Below are 20872 nucleotides of genomic sequence, written 5' to 3' on the forward strand. Positions count from 1 at the left end.
GTTTATTTGTCCCTCTTTTACCTTCAAGGGAATATACCTTGACATTACTTGCAATACTTTGTCTTTTGAAGGTAGCCCATTGTTCACCTACTGTCTTTTCTGACATTTGATTCCAACTAGCTCAATTCTAATGTATTCTTATCCATTGAAATTAGCTTTCCCCCACATAATTGTCTCTGCTCTGGATTTTTTATTGTCCTTTTCCATGGCTAATCTAAAATTTTATAAAGTAATGGTCACTGTCCCCTAATTGCTCTCTAGCTAATATTTAATCCATTTGGGCCAACTCAATACCCAGGACCAGATCCAGCAGTGAATGCTCTCTTGTTGGACCAGAAACAAATTGCTTTGGACAATTATCTTGAACACACCTCAGGAACTCTCACCCCTCTTGCCCCTTTGCACTATTCCTATGCTGGTCTATCTTTGGATCATTGAACCCACTCCCCCCTCCCCCCCGCCACTCATAATTACTCTACAATTCTTGCACATCTCTATAATTTCTTTGCAAATTTGTTTCTCTACGTTCCTTCCATTAGTTGGTGGTCTATATACCACACCAATCAATGCTATTGCACATGAAGTAGGATTAGGAATAAAAATGTTTTTACTTTAAATTGACTAAAACCCCACAGGACACAACTTTTTGGCTATAAATTATTTGCATCCACAATGCAGCCATTGTACAGCTAGAATAGAAATAGGAGTTTATCTTATGCAGTTTTCATCACCTCATGATCTAATTGAATTATACTCTTTTAATCCAGTTCTAACTAATTATTAGTCTTTACCTTTGTCAATTAGAAGTTAAAATTTTTGACTGGTGCAAGAAGTGAATGCTCATTATATCAAATTCATTCTGGTTTTTTTCTGGAGTAATTAATTGTAAGTTGCACTTTGGTAACTGTCTTATCCTATCCATATGAATATGTCAACAAATTCTAGACTCAGCCATGTGGAGGAAAATAGATATCCACAGGTTCAGATTTCTAGCAACTGCAGTATTTTACTTATGATAAAAAAGTAATGCTATTCATTTGCAGATCCAAGTTGGAATCGACTTCATCAATGTGAACACATAAAATGAAATGTTCATTCATTTTGGGGAGTGCAAACCTTATTAAATAATGTTTGCACTCTGGCACATGAATTTGCAACTGACTGCATTTGTTTCAAAGATGTAGCATCGTGAAATATTAATGTATATTTGTTGAATAATATGTTTGGTATTATTACATCAGAAGTGAAATTTGGCTGACTCATTTTCCTGTCACCCATTCATAATAGAAATATACTGTACTGCTGTCAGTCATCAGAAGGTGCGTTTTGTGCAGTATTTTAGTTCAAAGATTGTTAATACATCAATGTATTTTACATAGTCAAATAGAAATCTAAAAGGAAAAGTATTCCGGTCAGATCAGACTGTATCTTTGTAATTTTCATGCAAGCATCATCGGCCTGTGGACAGATTCATTGTTGGTTTTGTAATCTTTATTGCTCTAGCCTGAGCATACTGCAGTTATTGATAGAATCAATATGAAAAATCTATTAACTTCCTTCCTAATAAGTTTATAAAGCCCAGGAGACCTGAAGGAAGATTGCCTTGGTGTGCTATTTTCACCAACATTATAAACAAGTGTTTAAAAAGTATTTTGCAGCTAATACTGAGGAAACTTTCCCTTTGAATAACCACCTCAAGCATGGCACTTATTTCAGCTTAGTTGCAAAAAGCCAAAGTTTTTTTATTTTTCTGCTACCATCCTGATAGTCATATGATGACAGAACAATAATAAAGTTGTTGAGTAATTATCAATCAATCTCTATCCAGATACAATGGAGGAAACAGTTGTGGAAAACCTTAGGAACCACAGGCCCATTGTCATCTGTTCCTCCTTAATATTTTTGTGTTGGAAATTTTATTGTTTCTATTATAATCAAATCTAGGTTGTTTTCTCCCCCTTGTTGAATCCTTTACAAGAGGAGTCATAAAATAGTCATTCATTTACTCTAGAAATCTGTCTTTTGAGTAGAGATGTTATTGCTCTAGTTAGTTCTACGTTGGAATCTGCAGCTAATATAGCTGATCTGTTACTCATAGCCTTTATCTTCATTAACAATTCATCCCACAGCTTCAGATCAGAGCTTTCACCCTGGCCTGGATGAGGACGGTGGTGTGTGTGTGTGTGTGTGTGGCGGTGAGGTAGCATACCATTCTACGTAAAGTGGGTTTTGTGGCTTCTTTGCCTTTTCTCACACCCTATTTTGTTCCTCAAAACTGAAGTATACACATACCACCACCACGACTTTTTTCTTGATACTGTCCCTTCTGAACAATGTATATCCTTCCAGATACATGTATCGCATAGGTTGGAATCATTTTGGAATTGTATTGGCATTCCGTCTATCAACCTCTACATGACCTTCCAGACTGTACATTTTATTTGCCAGACCTTTTGCAAACACCCTTTCACCTTTTTATTGCAGGAGTGCCACTGAAATTCTCCTCTTAAACTTTGAACTTGTGTTGTTGGATTTGCGGTGTAGAAGTGTCAATTCACCCACTGAAAGAAGGAAGTTGTTCTGTGGTAATGTGCTGCCAATGCATCCACTGATTGTTATCCCTGTCCAATGGCTGGGCAGGAAGCTTCTACTGAGTATCTTTTCCACCAGTGTGTTGCAATCTCATCAGAAACACCTCAGCGAAAGCGCTAATCAACAGCCCCAACATTCTACCATTCTATAATCAATAGAGTTCTCTCGACTGTAATGCTGTGGCCAATTAATTAAGCCTTCAGTTGAAACTGGAAATATAAAATGTAAATCAATACTCTGCATCTAACTGTAGAATATGAATTTCCTTTGATCTTTGTGTGAAGCTACAGTAAATACATTTGAACCACTGCTCGTCCTTGCGAGTGAACTTGTCAATTTGTTTTCAAAAAAGGCATTTCTGCTGGCTAGCATTGGAGACCTTCACAAATACGTTCATTCTGTTGCTCTGTAAAATAAGACCATAAGACATAGGAGCAGAATTAGGCCACTTGGCCCATTAATTCTGCTCTGCCATTCAATCTTGGCTGATATTTTTCTCATCCCCATTCTCCTGCCTTTTCCCCATAACCCCTAATCCCCTTCCTAATCAAGAACCTATCTATCTCTGTCTTAAAGACATTCAATGACCTGGTCTCCACAGCATTTTGCGGCAAAGAGTTCCGCAGATTCACTACTCTCTGGCAGAAAAACATCCTCCTCATCTCTGTTTTAAAGGATCATCCCTTTAGTCTGAGGTTGTGCCCTTTGGTTCTAGTTTTTCCTATTAGTGGAAACATGCTGTCAACGTCCGCTCTATCCAGGCGTTGCAGTATCCTGTAAGTTTCAATAAGATCCGCCTCCCCCACCTCCCCCCCCCCCCCCCCCAATCCCATCCTTTGAAATTCTGAGTATAGACCTAGAGTCCTCAACCATTCCTCATACAACGAGCTCTTTGTTCCAGAAATAAGCAGACATTTGAACCTCAATATTTTTAGTTATTTCATTAAAAAAACAGCTAGTAAATGCTAGTTTGCATCTCCCTCTATGCACTTTGAAGCCTTCCTTTCACAGCCCTTATTTGACAAGGATGTTGATTTGTATCTTCATAGTGGCTAAGCAAGTGGAACTTATTATGTCTGGGCTTTCTCTGAGTGCCAATATGATCCTAACTTTCCATTCCAGCCTTGCAATGGATAACAAAATAAATAAAATTTCTGCCACCTTGTGGCAGTTCTTTGCAAAGAAACTATTGGCTGGATTTCATGCTGAATGCCCAGCTAGTTTAAGGCAAACCTGGGATGTTGGAGGCAGAAATTATGACAGAATCTTTGTACTGATTCCGCAGTGCCTTTTCCACTACTGAGATTTTCCAGATGAAATGATGGCTGATATTGAATACCTCCAACCTGATTTCCATCAGCATAGTCAAATGATCAACAAATAACATGATTATATCCAATATATTCCCGTCATTAACAACTTACTAATGCTAATTGTCAGGAATACTATAGTATCCTTAACTTCGAGCATCATTCTGAGAGCAGTAGGAAGGTTTACAAGACGGGATAGTACAGTGGTTAACACTGCTGCTTCACAGCGCCAGGGACCTGGGTTCAATTCCAGCCTCGGGTCACTGTCTGTGTGGAGTTTGTACATTCACCCCGTGGTTGCTTGAGCTTCCTCTGGATGCTCCGGTTACCTCCCAAAGTCCTAAGATGCGCAGGATAGGTGGATTGGCCATGGTAAATTGCCCCATTGTGTGAGGGGGGGTCTAGCAAGGTAAATATGTGGTGTCAAGGGGATAGAGGCTGAATTTGTGGTTGGTGCAGAGTCATTGGGCCAAATCGCCTCTTCTGCATGCAGGGCTTCTATTGATTCTATGAAAATGAAGGACTGCTTTTCCATGGCATCGATTCGATTGGGTTAGCCTTTTCAAAACCCAGCTGTATTGACCTCCAACCGCACTGTGTTGTGAAAGATGCTGCAGGGATTTTACATTCCATCCGCTAAGCAGACGTGGGACATGTGTAAGGCCCACCCTGTCACTGATCCAGGATTTCGATAGATATTAGCTTATGTCAGTATAACGCACTTTAACTTTCTCCATGTGGGTCATTTAAGTATGAGCTTTAATAGCTCTTCTTGCCTTTGATTTTAACAATAGCTATAATTTATTTTTTCCCCCACTTGATTTTCTTTTCTAAATTTGAACTTTGCTCCTGTGGTATCATTCGACAGCTGTCGACGAACTTATACTACCTCACCCGAATGGCCAATCTTTACATGTTAACCAAGTCAGTGAAATCCTAAAACCATGTGGTATTAACTTATCAATATAACAGCTTGCCTTGAAAGTAGCATTTGTGCTATAATTTCAGGGCCATTTTAACTGTGTGTTTTGTCAAGATCAAGCGTTCTTGCTTGAAATCCATAGAGTGCCTCCATCAAATAGAGGTACGAAGACCAATTGCAATGTTCCAATTCACTGTTATTCATTGCAATTTTTCATAATATTATTTTGGATATTGCTTTGTTTTAACAAAAATGTAAACTAAACTGTCATCTCAGTTTTCAAACCAGTTTAATAGTGTAACTGCATTTGTCAGCTTACCTGTCACCACAAACTCCCATAAAACAAAAGTCTAACAAATATGCAACTGTTCTTTAATGCTATTTTGCAAATTAGATATTGGCCAGAATTTTATCTCCCTGCCCGTCACAGGAATCTGAGCAGGTGGGGGCCAGACTGTGGAAAGATCTATTGATCTTGGGCAGGATTTAATATTTGCGGGACACACATGGCCGTAAAATCCTGCCCACTGTTATTTTTGGTTTTATTTCTATTTATAGTGAGCATTCCATTTTAAAAACAAAACGGGTGTTTCAGTAAGACATGTGGTGTGGTATTCAATGACTAAGTTAGGCAAAAAATGTTCAATTAGTGGTCACTTGGGTAATGGGCAGGATTTTCCAGGCTCACTGGCCCCAAAACTGGAAAATCCTGCTTGAGGTCAACAGACCTTTCCATGGTCCACTCCTCACCCACTCCAATTCCCATTGCGAGTAAGATTTTAAATCCTGGTCTATATGTAAAGGAATCAATATTAACAATAAATTAACTGTATTGTATTTAAAGCTTCAGTTTATAAATAGCATCACTATATCTTTAAAAATGAACATTTTGGTAAGAACGATAAAGGTGCCATATCTTGGAAAATAATATCTAAATGAGGTAGAAAAATAAATGGAACTCAAATATGACTATGCAAATCAGTAAAAGTAGCAATGCAGGTTTGTTTTAAAGAGGGATAGCATTTCTTTTTTTCATTCGTAAGATGTGAGTAAGGTCAGCATTTGTCCATTTGTAATTACCCTTGAAACTAAGTGGTTTTGGACCGTGGAGTCGTGTGTAGGCTAGACTGGGGACAGATGGGCATTAGTGAACCAGATGGATTTGCACAGTAATTGATGATGGTCACCATTATTGAGGCTAGCTTTATATTCTTGATTTGTTTGTTGCGTTTAATTCCACCAGCTGCACTGATCCTGAAACAATTCCCTGAAAAGTAGAGAAGCTATGCTAAATTTGTATTGACCCTTCATTAGACCATACTTAGAGCATACAACATAGCTGCCATATGATAAAAAGGATATCGAGACACTTCAGAAAACTCAGAAAGGACTTACAAAGATGGTATCAGAAATGAAAAGTTACACCTACAGTTTATGTTCCTTTCTTTTAAAAAATAGAAGTTGGAGGGGTGATCTAATAGAGGTCTTGAAATTATGAAAGATTTAGATAGAGTGGACAGAGAGTGTATTTCCACCTGTGGAAGAGAGGAAAACTAGAGGCCGTCACTATGAGGTAAACAACAATTATCAAGTAAGAAATTCAGAAGAATCCTTTGTTACGCAGAGAGTGGTGAGAAGGCAGAATTCACTACACAGGGAGAAGTTGAACCAAACAGTTTAAAGATGTAAGGCTATAACTTCCAAAATCCAAGTCGTTTGATTTTGGGGTGGGGTGGGTGGAGCCAGCTGGGGAAACCCCAAAGATGTTGAGAGTGAATGGAGGGCTATGCCAAGTGGCATTCCTCAGGGACCTGGTATGGAGGGCATTAGCTATGAGGAGAGGTTGGAGAAACTTGTTTGTTCTCACTGCTACGACAGAGGTTGAGGGGAGTCTACAAGATTATAAAAGGCATGGACAAAGTGGATAGTCGGATACTTTTTTCCCAGGGTGGAAGAGTCAATTACTAGGGGGCACAGATTTAAGGTGTGAGGGGCAAGGTTTTTTACACAGAGTGGTGGGTGCCTGGAACTCATTGCCGGGGAAGGTAGTGGAAACAGGTAAGGTAGTGACTTTTAAGGGGCGCCTTGACAAATACATGAATAAGATGGGAATAGAGCGATATGGTCCCCAGAAGGGTAGGGGGTTTTAGTTAAGTCGGGCAGCTTGGGCAGTGCAGGCATGGAGGGCTGAAGGGCCTGTTCCTGTGCTGTAATTCTCTTTATTCTTTGGTCTTCTGTGCTGGGGTTCCCAGGTGAGGGTTTGCATGGCATTTATCCAGAAATGCAAATTTCCCTTGGGCAATTGGGAATCAAAAGTGTGATTTGAATGGAAAGTGTGACTTGAATCTCAAACTTAGGGTGGTTATGCCTGTGTTACGTTGATAGATACCCTGAACAATTCAGAAGAATTTAAACCTCTTCTAAACTTAAAAGTAAAGTTTATTTATTAGTCACAAGTAGGCTTACATTCATACTGCAATGAAGTTACTGTGAAAATCTCCTAGTCATCACCTGTTCGAGTACACTGAAGGAGAATTCACCAAGCCTGCACATCTTTGGAGTGTGGGAGGAAACCAGAGTACCTGGTGGAAACCCACAGAGACACAGGGAGAACTTGCAAACTCCACACAGACAGTGTCCCAAGCCAGGAAACGAACTCGGGTCCCTGGTGCTGTGAGGCAGCAGTGCTAACCACTGTGCCATTGTGTAACTATTGCACAAACTGCTACCAAACACCTTCCTCCAAACCACCACCGCCACAAAACACCCCTAACATCACTGAACCCCAAGGGAATTACTCCCAAGGGGTTTCACCCAAACCCAATCTCCCCAGGGGTCTCCCCCATCACCCCATGAGACACCAATGACCACTGCCACCTTAGGCTTCCCCCTCCACCCCAAACAACCCACCGCTGCAGGTCTACAGCAATAGACAGAGGCTTTCCAAGCAACAGAATTCAACTCCCCCCTCACCCACATGGGAAACATTCCTGCCCCAACCCTGCCGAACCAAGCCTAACTCTCATGGCTTCCCCCGCCCCCATCCACCAGGCCTGATTTTCACCCCTAAGCTGCTGCGTCTGATTTGTACCCCACTCCTTATCGAGGCCTGACATCCCGCTGAGATCAGTGGCACCCTCCTGGCACCTTTGCCCCTTGCCCAAGGCCTGGTTCTTTCATCCACCATCCAGAGACCTTGTCTCACCACCTTCCCAAGGCTGACCCTCCCGATAACCCCTGAGACTTGAGCACCTTCCCACGGCAGTATCAAGGCCTGAGCCCACCTTGCCCATCTGCCACCCTCTGTCTTGAGTCGAGCCCCCCACACATAGGAGAGCCCATCCCATCCCACTCCTTTGAAGCCCAAACACTCACCCTCACCACTCTCCCAAGTCCTGAACCCCACTGATATGCACCCAAGATCTGAACTCCCTTCCCCAATAGCCATTGTCCCCAGGATGGCTTTCATGCACTCCATTTCTATGTTAGGCTTAGAAGGATGGACAAGTGGCTAAAAATTTGAACAATGGGTTAATGACTAATTTCATGCTGCTACAACATGGTGACTGCACGAGTGGTATTTTCCATGAAGAAAATGCTGCCGCCAACCAAAGAGATTTAGGACTGTAACTTCCTGGGTCCCCAGTATTGAATTTAAGGAATACACCAAAAATGCACTGGGGAATCCCTTTGGGAAGTTCCCACGTAAGGGAGTACCCGGCAATTATCCGGAAGAGCTACCTTACCCTGATAATTGCACTGCGCTAGTGAGTGTTTGACAAAATGTTTAAAATCACTAACTTGGATATTTCTGCCAGTTTTACACCAATAGTTATTCTGAAAGAGTTGGAAGGAAGAAATAAAACTTTGAAATTCAGAATGACTATTTTAAAGACCTAGACCAAGCCTCGCACATAACTAGCCCCACACTCCCAAATAGGGGACCCCCAAACCCTCCAGAGGACCAACCCCCAACACACCAACCTCCAACCAAGCATCCTCCCTCCCACTACCTGGGTGTGCTCAAACCCCATATCTGGACAACTTCCCCAAAACTGTGCTGACAGCCCCCGTGTCCAGACCCATGCCTCCAAGCTATGTCACCCTCTGACCAACCTGGCAGTCCCCCAACTCTGATGTTTAAACCACCATCCCCACCATCCCATTCACTTAGCTTTGAAATTAACCTTCTACCCTTCAATAATCCCTTTAAACGCACCTGCTGTAGAAAGGGGGCAGGTCCTCCTCTCTTCTTGCACTCTGCTGCTAGAGCGACTGAACTGCTTCATTGTTTTCGTCTCATCCAGCCTGAGTCAGAGTGGTCGGGCAAGGCAGGGACTTTGTATTTCAAGCAAAGGTATGTGGCTAAAATGAGATAATCTGCTACTGATTGTCACTGTAAGAATGTTATGGGGCCTTATGCTTGTTACACAATTGAACTACATTTTTTATGGATTGCAATGCCAGTGCAGTGCCATATATGTAGATCATACATCCCAATGATTGAATCAAACAGCATGTTATTTGAGTTGTTCACAATACAGTAAGAAGAATCACAACACCAAGTTAAAGTCCAACAGGTTTATTTAGTAGCACAAGTGCAAGCTTTTGGAGTGCTGCTCCTTCATCAGGTGAGTGGGAGTTCTGTTCACAAACAGGAATATAAAGACACAAACTCAATTTACAAAATAATGGTTGGAATGAGAGTCTTTACAGGTAATCAAGTCTTAAAGGTACAGACAACGTGAGTGGAGAGAGGGTTAAACACGGGTTAAAGAGATGTGTATTTTCTCCAGCCAGGACAGTTAGTGAAATTTTGCAAGCCCAGGCAAGTCGTGGGGGAGGAACCCAAGATCCCAGTTGAGGCCGTCCCCATGTGTGCAGAACTTGGCTGTCAGTCTCTGCTAAGCGATTCTGCGTTGTTGTGTGTTGTGAAGGCCACCTTGGAGAACGCTTACCTGAAGATCAGAGGCTGAATGCCTGTGACCGCTGAAGTGTTCCCCAACAGGAAGAGAACACTCTTGCCTGCTAATTGTCGAACTGTGTTCATTCATCTGTTGCTGTAGCATCTGCATGGTCTCTCCAAAGTACCATGCTTCAGGACATCCTTTCCTGCAGCATATCAGGTAGACAACACTGGCTGAGTTGCAAGTGTATGTACCGTGTACATGGTGGATGGTGTTCTCATATGAGATGATGGCAACCATGTTGATGATCCAGCATGTCTTGCAGAGGTTGCTGTGGCAGGGTTGTGTGGTGTTGAGGTCACTGTTCTCCTGAAGGCTGGGTAGTTTGCTGCGAACAATGGTCTGTTTGAGGTTGTGCGGTTGTTCGAAGACAAGAAGTGGGGGTGTGGGGATGGCCCTGGCGAGATGTTTGTCTTCATCAGTGACACGTTGAAGGCTCTGGAGAAGATGTCGTAGTTTCTTCGCTCCAGGGAAGTACTGGACGACGAAGGGTACTCTGTCGGCTGTGTCCTGTGTTTGTCTTTTGAGGAAGTCAGTTTTTTGCTGTGGCACGTTGGAACTGTTGATCAATGAGTCGAGCACCATATCCTGTTCTTATGAGGGCATCTTTCAGCATCTAGAGGTGTCTGTTGTGATCCTCCTCATCTGAGCAGATCATGTGTATATGAAGTGCTTGTCCGTAAGGGATGGCTTCCTTAACATGTTAAGGGTAGAAGCTGGAGAAGCGGAGCCTCATAAGGTTATCCATGGGCTTGCAGCACAGTGAGCATAAGAAATAGGAGCAGGAGTAGGCCATCTAGTCCTTCGAGCCTGCAAAGTGAAGTGCTGAGGTGACTGTCCTTGATGGAGATGCATGTGTCTAAGAATGCAACTGATTCAGGAGAGTAGTCCATGATGAGTTTGATGGTGGGATGGAACTTGTTGATGTCATCATATAGTTGTTTCAGTGATTGTTCACCATGAGTCCAAATGAAGAAAATGTCATCAATGTATCTAGTTATAGCATTGTTTGAAGGTCCTGAGCGGTGAAGAGGTCTTGTTTGAACCTGTGCATGAAGATATTGGCATATTGAGGTGTGAATTTGGTCCCCGTGGCTGTTCCGTGTGTCTGGATGAAGAACTGGTTGTTGAAGGTGAAGACATTGTGGTCTAGGGTGAAACGGATGAGTTGTAAAATTGTATCTAGAGATTGGCAGTTGTCGGCGTTGAGAACTGAGGCAGTTGCAGCAATGCCATTGTCGCAGGGGATGCGGGCGTAGAATGCTGAGACATCCATTGTGACGCGGAGTGCTTCTGGGTTCCAGTGCTCCATGTGTGCTGATTTTCTGTAGGAAGTCCGTAGCGTCGATGTAGCCGGAGAGGTTCTCGCACAGGGTCCTATTGTCTGATACAATGGAACGGCTGGGTGTGTTTGCCTTATGTATCTTTAGGAGGGAGTAGAGATCTCCAATGCAGTATGTGGGCTGAGAGCACAGAGGGTGCTTTGAAGGCCTGGATCAAAAGTCTTGATCAGTCTGTTGAGTTGACGGGTGTGTTCTTTGGTTGGATCTGCAGGTAACTGTCTGTAGTGTTCCTCATTGTTCAGTTGCTGGTACACTTCTTTGCAGTAATCCATTCTGTTCAGTATGACAATGGCCCCTCCTTTGTCATAATAGACAGAGTACAGATTGTACTCAAGTAGCCCATATTTGCAAAACCCAAAATGCATCTGTTAGATGTGATTTACAATAGAGCAGCACTTACTGAATAATTCTGAGTGTGCTACTATTTACACTAAAAACCAATTTAAGATACCTGGTCAAGCTCATAGCTTGCTTATGTACTCTTGCTAAAAGCAACATACATTCATATTTGGTGACCCAGTCTCTACAAACCCAAGAAACATGATTAAGCTTAGCATATTTTTTGAATTTCCTGAGAGATTGTGGAGTGCATACTTCCTCGTTGCTTTCTCCATGACAATACTTTGGCCATCAAGGTTGACTTCCCAACCAATGAGCACCATCTTCTCCCATACTATAAATTTTTGCAATCATTTGAAATTTGGCATTCTGTGCTTGTCCTGATGAATGCAAGATGAAAAGCTTAGGCAGCATGTGTCTCTTTTCAGCAATATTGTACTTCCAAGTGACTGTTGTCCTGCAAATTTCTGTGTAAGAATTTTGTGTCAAAGCTTTTCATCATGATCTTTTTTGTAGATTACAGGATTGTTTGGTCAAGTGTTTGTGACAGACTAGTTTATTGCTAAGCAAATTAAAAGATGACAGTGTATAGAGAAATATTTTTTAAAAGCTTGCAATCTGGATAGGCTTTTCTTATTTGTGGTTTTCATGTACAGATTGCATGGAGTTTGTTTTGATCACTCAAAACGGTTCTGTAAAACATTTTGGATTTAATTGCATGTTCTTAATGATACATGATGTGTGATTGACAAAGCCATTCCCATTTGGTTTGATGACTTCTTCAAAACATTTTCATTGATCTACATTTTAATTGAGTTCGATTGCTGTCTGAAGTGGTTCTTCCAGTGGCACTTAATTTCCTGTATCACTGCTACCATTGAAATAGATTATCTGGTCATGATCCCATTGCTGTTTCTGGGAGCTTTGTGTGTGCAAGTCAGCTGATGTTTTTCCCTGCATGACAAAAGTAACAACAATTCAAAAATACTTCTTGACAGTGGAGCAATATTGAGTGTTCTGATGTGAGGAAACATAGCATAGAAAACAGGAGCGGAGTACGTCATTTGACCCTTCGAACCTGCTCGCATAATCGTGGCTGATCATTCATCTCAACACCATACTCCAGCGCTCTCCCCAAACCTCTTGTCACCTTTAAGGAAATCTATCTACTTCCTTGTGAAATATATTCAGTGATATGCCTCCACAGCCTTATCAGGATTCCATAAGTTTCTAAATTTCTCACCTCAGCCCTAAACAGCCTCTCCTGTATCCCCTTGTTCTATACCCCACAAGAAATAATGTCCCCACATCCAGTCTGTCCAGCCCTGTCAGAATTTTATACATTTCAATTATATTCCCTCTCATTCTTATAAATCCCAGTGAATACAGGCCCAGGTGACCTAATATCTCCTTATGTGATAATCCTGACATCCCACAAAACAGTCTGCTCATCCTTTGCTGCACTCCCTCTGGCAAGTATATCCTTTCTTAAATAAGGAGACCAAAATTTCCCAGATTACTCCAGGTGTGGTCTCACTGAGCCCCTGTACAGCCCTGTTAAGACGTCCTTGCTCCTGCACTCAAGTCCTCTTGCAATGAAACAAACATACCATTTGCTTTCCTAACCACTTACTGTGTCAGCATGCTGGCTTTCAGTGACTGGTGTACCAGGAAACACAACCCCCCCAGTATGTCAACATTTCCCAGTCTAACACAATTTGAATAATACTCTGCCATTCTGTTTTTCCACCTGAAGTGGAAAGGTGCTGTCTGCATACAAATTCTTTCTGTATTTCTCGAATTAAAAGAGCATTTGTCAGTTTGAAATGAATGGCCCATGTTTCACATTTACTTTCCCATATCACCACATTTATCATATATGGTTTACTAAATTTGTTTTTGTTTTAAAAAGATCACTAATTTAAAGATTAATTTCATAGAAGTAATATTGCCAAACCCCACACAGTTTCATGCCTAGCAGTTAATTCAGTGAGTTTAACCAAGCTTTTTCAAAATGAACTGAAAGCGGGTAATCCACCCTGACTGGGTATTTACATGGTCTGCTAATATGATGTTATGTATTGGATTAAAACTTCCCAAACATATTCCATGGTTTCTGGAGGGAATACTTCTCTTCCAACATTCAGCTGGACTTGAACCAAGGGCTCAAATTATGACGAAGCGATTATCAATTAGCATCGTTTAAAATGTAAAAAACCTTCACAGTGTTGACCAGGTTCTTAATTAACATATCTCACTGAGCAGTAGCAAATCTACAATGGCAACAGTGAGCCAAATTGTTGCAGCAAATCATCTGGTTTGATTAGATTTGATTTATTGTTGTCACATGTATTAGTATCCAGTAAAAAGTATTGTTTCTTGTGCACTGTGCAAACGTAGCATACCATTCATTGAGAAGGAAAGGAGAGCGTGCAGAGTGCAGTCACAGCCATGGTGTAGGGAAAGATCAGCTTAATGTGAGATAAGTCCATTCAGAAGTCAGATAGCAGGAGGGAAGAAGCTGTTCTTGAGTTGGTTGGCATGTGTCCTCAGACTTTTGTATCTTTTCCCCGATGGAAGAAGATGGGAGAGAGTATGTCTGGGGTGCGTGGGGTCCTTAATTATGCTGGCTGCTTTTCCGAGATTGTGGGATGTGTAGACAGAATCAATGGTTTTTCTTTTCAATCTATCAGCACTATCTATTGAACAGTGAAATAAAATGACAATACATTTATTTTATTCGAGATATTTTAGTTATATTTCAACATAATTATTTTCAATCTTTTCTGAAAATCAGTTCATTGCTATTTTAAAGACTCTCTCTGTGTTTTCCACCTTTAGGAATACGACGTACTGCATGAAGGTTTCAATGTCACTGATTGTAGCTGAAAACGATACAGGCCTTTGCTACAATGCAAGAATGAAATATTTTGAAAAAGCTGAACTCAGCAAGAGTAAAGAGATTTCATGTCCAGACATTGAGGATTTCATCCTCCCAAACAGTGAGCCTGTGGTATGGTATAAGGTAAGACTGCAGTAGTTTATTTTGAATCTAGAACATGTGTTATTTTTAACAAATATTTTCATTGAAGCAATGTTAAAAAAAAAATTACTGCAAGGCAGCAGAAATGGACGCTATAGTGTACCATTGTTTACGAACAGGAATGCAAGTCAAAGGCCTGGCGCCCATCAGTTGTCCAAAAAGGAGACACACTTCTAATCCGTGAGGTAACAGAAGATGACATTGGAAATTACACATGTGAACTGAAGTTTGGAAGCTTTGTGGTAAGAAGAACCACAGAATTGGCAGTTACAGGTAGGTGCTTGAACTCAATTTACATTTGTGAGTATTTTTTAAATAGATTACTGAAGTATCATTAGTTTTGAATTATTGATTACCTTCAGGCATTTTGATGTGATGATTCTGATGCAGTGCACAAAATAATTGGTTAAGTTCTAGTTTTATCATAACTTACTCCTACCAGCACCAATATAGGATGATTTATCTCCTTTTGCTTCTAAAATTCTATTCAGAGAAACAATGCATGTTATAATATGTTTCTTTCTCTCTGAATTTTCACAATGGTAGTAGTGTGCCATTATTCACTCTCTGAGAGCTACTGTTTCTGCTGCTGACAGCCCCTCACCTCTGCTGCCAATTCATTTGCAATGGCTCATGGTTCTTTGTTGTTGGGGCAAAATACCCAGAAATGATGCCGAATAAGTGCTGGTGAGGGAGGGTTGGATTCCATACAGCTGAGGACCTTTCATTGTGGTTTGGAACTTGGACATACAGTTTTTCTTCAATATTTGTCTCCGACCAACTTGCTTCAAGATGCATATCTAATTCACCAGTGACCACCCAATGCACCATCTGTAAAACGTGTAGTGGGTTTAGCAAGATTTTTCCAAGAAATATAAGACTAACTGACATATTTTATTGTGGCTTGTATTCTGTTAACAGTATAACCAAACGTTTTGACAATTTGGAGAGATTTCAATCGATGTATGAGGAAAGTAGATGTGTAGTCCAGATAATTGTTTTAAAAATAATTCCGGCACTAAATCTGAGCAGAGTGAACATCATCTTGGCAGTTTCAAAGTGGTTGCAATTAATTATTAATTATGGCTTCACTCATGGCCATCTCTTTAAGCAAAATTTCCCAGATTTATGAATATAAGGAGAATTAAAAATAGCAAAATTGTGTGACGATCCACTTATAAAATGTAGTGCATAGATCTACAATTTTATTGAACCAATGTAGTTTAATATTATAAAGGAGAAGACACTTAGCAGACTCCAATTTAATGAAAGTAGAAAAATGCAGAGAGCTCTGAAATGACATTTCTAATTTGTCCTATTTTTGTGTGTCAGCACGGAACTGGAATTTCTGAAGTAATGGAATTCATATTTCATTTCAAGAATGCCAGTGACCAGCCTGAGTCTGCTAAAAGGGCAGTTTAAATTATTCAGATGTTTCATAGTAGCTTCATCAAGGCTCCATCGCTGTCACTGTGAACCCTAGCCATCAGTACTTTTGGGGACAGCAGTATAATCAGTTCCAAATGTTAGTCCCTTCTGGCTTGGAAAGCAATTGGATTGCAAAAAATAATGCATTCTGGACAAGTTTTGGCAGGTTTGAGTCTGTTCCTGACAGGTTGCTTGAATGTAGGAAAATGAAAAGGTTCAGCGTAGTTGGTAATCTTCATGAATAGGGTTACCATGTATTAGTTTTCGTGGCAATCAAATGTAATTAGATTAGAAGAGAATTCTAGTGATCAATCATGTCCTACAATCTATCACACACGTGTTTCCATTCAAATTTTGCATGAATATGAAAATTTCCTTGTGCTCGTGGAGCAATAAGCTCTTTTAGTGATAGTGCTGATCTACAGGCATCGATGTATCTTTTACTAGCTTGTATTATTTATGTAGAGATATTTGGTTTGGTTGTGCATCAGATTGCATGCCTTCCTCATAATACGTAAAGGTTTCAGCTCTGTGGTGTGGTATAAAACCATAAAATCTTAGAGCACTGAAGGAAGCCATTCAGCCCATCCTGCCAGTGCCGACTCTTTGAAAGTACCCCACAGCCCTGAAATTTTCACCACTTCAAGTATGAAAATCACGAAAGCAAGTGCTGAATAAATTATCCCCCATATTGCTTGTGGTGGTGTTCCAAGTTTTGTGGCAGTATCATTGTTCAAAATATATGACAGTTTAATAAAAATCATCTCCTCCTTTAAATGCCTGAAAGTAGAAGAAGGGTTTTATTGGACTGTGACAGAACTAATTTTCAGTGTATTATACTTCACAAAGATATGAGAAAGCGTGTTGGAGTGCATTGAAGAATAAAATCTTTCTTCTCCGAGTCAGTTTTCTGTTGAAAATTAATTATCTTTGAAGCTATTTATCAGTTACACTAGAGTTGTATTTTTATGCTTTCTTTGTTGCTCCAAAAAAAGATGATTTTACCACTTGAGCTTTCATGAAGACATGGTTGTGATGAATAGGAATCAGATACCAAAGATACCGCAAGAGTAAATCTCAGTCCATTATCTGAACATTACTTAAAATATGCTAATATGTACAGAGCAAGAACTGTTACTTTTCTTCATTTTCTGTATCACCTTTCTTGATTCTGCAGCATGGATTTTTTTTCCTTTATGTTATTCTTAAGGAAGTGAAACTTTTGTACTGTAGATTTATGTTCAGCTGAAATCCATGAATTTATTGTGTGACTACAAATGCAATGCTGTATCTTATTTTCTTCAGCTGAGGTAGGATAAAGTGCTTCCAACACAGTGCAGTATAAGTGCAACAATGAATGGAATAGATTAGATGAGGGTACCTTTAAATATAATGGGACAAGATATATATCTATGAAATGCAATGACAGTGGCTTCTGTCAATATTATTTCTTAGTCGACTGTATGTCATATTTTGAATTCTTTTAATCTTTTTCCTTACGGAACAAAGTTAGTGCAGGAGTTACAGCTAATGTTGAGTGTTTAAAGCAAAGCTTTCTACGTTCTCGCATTGCATTCAAACAAATTTATTCCCCTACATTTTGGTTTGGAAGCATCCGGACAAAAGGCTGCTTAAATATGTGAATTGAAAGTCCCCTCTCCCTTCACAGGCTGAAACCAAAAACAATCTTTAACTTGTCTTGATAAGTGCAAAGCACCTTGTCGCTTTGCAGAGTGTGAGGTGAAATACGAAGCTGGAGGTGCAGTTTCCTTGAAAAGAAAAGACTATAAGAACATTCACTGTAGCCAAGAGATTAAAACTGCTGACAGACAGGCAGTAGTCATCTTAAGTCAATGGCTCGGAGAAGCATGGTGTGTTCTGCATCTTGTATCATTAGCAGAAAATAAGTTGTACTGATTGAATGAAGTGAGTCCAATTATAGCTGCTGTTCTGTATGTTCAATTAATGCTGACTTAATGCAGCTTATTGATCACTATCACATCTCTTCACACTGTGTGTTTGCTCAGTCTGTCTATTTGGAGTGATTGAATAAGTGGGCATACAAAAGAACCCTAAGCCACACTATTGTAAGTAGATATAGAGCGTGATGAGTGAACTCCCTTGAAGGTAAGTCACTTAAACTGCTGATGGGAATGACTGATCTTGGTGAGAAGAAAGTTGTAGCAGGCCCACATTTATCATATTACAAGCTGCTTGACAACAGAATCTCAACAACATTCCCCTCTCTTTGGGAAGGTCCGTGGTCTTGGTCTCCAACTGTCCACAACACAGTGACGCAGTATGTTGATTTAAGTCTATATCACTTTATTGTTTCAGTGCTCTATGCTACTCAGATTGATCTCATGCTTTCAAAATTGCCCAATATGAAAGTTACATAATTAAACTCTTTTAAATCTTTCATGTCAAATAAAAGAGTTAAAATAAAATAAAAAGGTTACTTCCTTGAAATAAGTTGGTAAACAAACACAGATCAACCATTGGGAATATTGAGATACGAGATAAATAAGGTGGAAGTTAAATGCATTCTGAATATGAATGAAAGGAACAAGTCAAAGGCTGCATAAAGCCATGGTATTAAAAGCATCTGATATATATGAGAGAACATAATATCAAAAACAAGGACAAAACTAAAAAGTGTACTTGAGAAACAAGCAGAAAGGAATGCCAAGAGGGATTATGAGGAAAATGGAAGAAATTTTATTATCAGCCAGAAAAAATGGAGTGTCATCCCTGTCTGAGAGCTTATATATAGCAACATAGAAACCAGAAGGAGGAGTAGGCCATTCATCTTGATCATGACTGATCATTGAATTGAATATCCTGATTTCCCCCCCTTTACCCCCATATTCTTTGATCCCTTTATCCCCAAGAGCGATACCTAATTTATTTTTGAAATCAAACAAGGTTTTGGTCGCAATAGCATTCTGTGGTGGTGAATTCCACACATTCATCACCCTCTGGGTAAAGAAATTTCTGCTCGCCTCAGTTCTAAAAGTTAGAATCTCAGTTCTTATGCTCAAATTATGACACCTACTTCTGAATTTCCCGCCATTGGGAGCATTCTTTGTGAATCTACCCTGTCTAATGTTGTTAGAATTCTGTAAGTTTCTATGAGATCTCCTCTCTCTTCTAAACTGCAGTGAATATAATGCTAACTGACTTAGTTTCTCCTCACATGACAGACCTATCATCTCAAGAATCAGCCTGGTAAACCTTTGCCGTACTCCCTCTAATGATAAGGATATCCTCCTTCAGATAAGGACATCAAAATTGCACACAATACTCCAGGGGTGGCCTCACCGTCACCCTATACAATTGCAGCAAATGATCCCTATTTTCAAATCCCTTTGCTGTGAAGGCTTACATACCATTTACCTGCTGCAACTGCGCGCATACTTGCAATGAGTATGCACAAGGCCACCAAGGTCTCACCACCCATTCAAGTAATAGTCTGTCTTCTTATTATTGCTACCAAAGTGGATAACCTCACATTTATCCACATTATACTGCATCTGCCATGCATATGCCCACACACTCAGCCTGTCCAAATCACGCTGAAGCATCTCTGCATTCTCCTCACTGCTCACCCTCTCACCCAACTTTGTATCATCTGCAGATCTGGAGATAAACATTACATTCCCTCTTCCAAATCATTAATACATAATGTGAACACTTGGTGTCCTAGCACAGATCCCTGTGGAACCCTACTAGTCACTGACTGCCAATCAGAAAAGACCCATTTATGCCAACTCTTTGCTTACTATCTACTAACCAGCTTTTTATCCATCTCAAGATATTACCTGCAATCCCATTTACATTGCAGCCTCTTACGTGAGATCTTGTTGAAGGCCTTCTGAAAAGTCTAAGTAAGCCACATCCACTGGTTCTCCGTGATCAACTCTATTAATTACATCCTCAAAGAATTCCAATAGATTCGTCAAGCATGATTTTCCCTCTATAAATCCATGCTGACTTTATCTGATTACACCACTGCCTTCCAAGTCCTGAGTTATGAAATCCTTAAAAATGGACTCTCGCGACATCCCCAGTTAGGCTCACTGGTCTATAGTTCCTTGTTTTCTCTTTATCTCCCTTTTTGAAAAGTGGGCTTACATTAGCTACCCTCCAATCTGAGGAACCAGTCCTGAGTCCAAAGAATTTCAGAAAATAACCATCAACGGATCTATTATTTCAAGGGCCACTCCCTTGAGTATTCTGGAGTGAAGATTATCAGGACCTGGCGATTTATCCACCTTCAATCCCATTTAATTTCTCCAAAACCATTTCTCTACTAATGCTGATTTCCTTCAGCTGCTCAGTAAAACTTGTCTCTTTCAGAATCAATATCAATAGGTCATTTTCTACTTGAGGGCAATCCAATAATAGAGATGGCTTTTTGTCTTTATTTTTATAGATGAGTGTTGGACTGTAGGATTACTTTAATAGGTTGTGAAAGAGCAATTATTAGAGATAAATATTTGGAAGAAAAATGTACAAACACAGTATGGTGGGGAAATGTGAATTCCAGCCATCTCATTTTAAGACCTTAAATAGGTGCCATGGAGAATGTGGAGTACCAAAATGTGACGCAAGGGCAGCTTGAAATTAGGTACTTGGCCTCAGTAGCATGGTGTGAACAAGCTGTTGGCCATTTATAATAATGAATGTTGAGCTACTTGGCATGCCAACAATGTCCCAAAGGTAATTCCAGATCAACCATAATCTCTTTGAATGGTGGAACAGGATTGAAGGGCTCAATGGCCCACTCCTGTCCCTATATTCCGATATTGTGAGGAATAGGAGAATGGGAATAGCACCAACCGCAGGTTGATAATTGAAAGTGCTGGAAAACCAGATGTACAAATTTATTTTAAATAACCTCCTGTTTTATTGAAAGCCACTTGCTA

At 40.3% G+C, this 20872-nt stretch overlaps 1 protein-coding gene across 1 annotated transcript in view; it reads left to right on the forward strand.

Moving 5' to 3' along the window:
• The window catches only part of il1rapl1b (interleukin 1 receptor accessory protein-like 1b), a 688249-nt gene that overhangs the window by 111723 nt on the left and 555654 nt on the right, over positions 1-20872 (forward strand). Inside the window, exons 3-4 of the mRNA XM_080203179.1 lie at positions 14315-14498; positions 14636-14789. Of these exons, the coding sequence (XP_080059305.1) occupies positions 14315-14498; positions 14636-14789 (338 nt within the window). The remainder of the gene's footprint in view (positions 1-14314; positions 14499-14635; positions 14790-20872) is intronic.

Source organism: Carcharhinus amblyrhynchos, chromosome 15 (genome assembly GCF_965287045.1).
Source record: "Carcharhinus amblyrhynchos chromosome 15, sCarAmb.v2.hapA, whole genome shotgun sequence".
In the NCBI taxonomy this organism is placed as follows: Eukaryota; Metazoa; Chordata; class Chondrichthyes; order Carcharhiniformes; family Carcharhinidae; genus Carcharhinus; species Carcharhinus amblyrhynchos.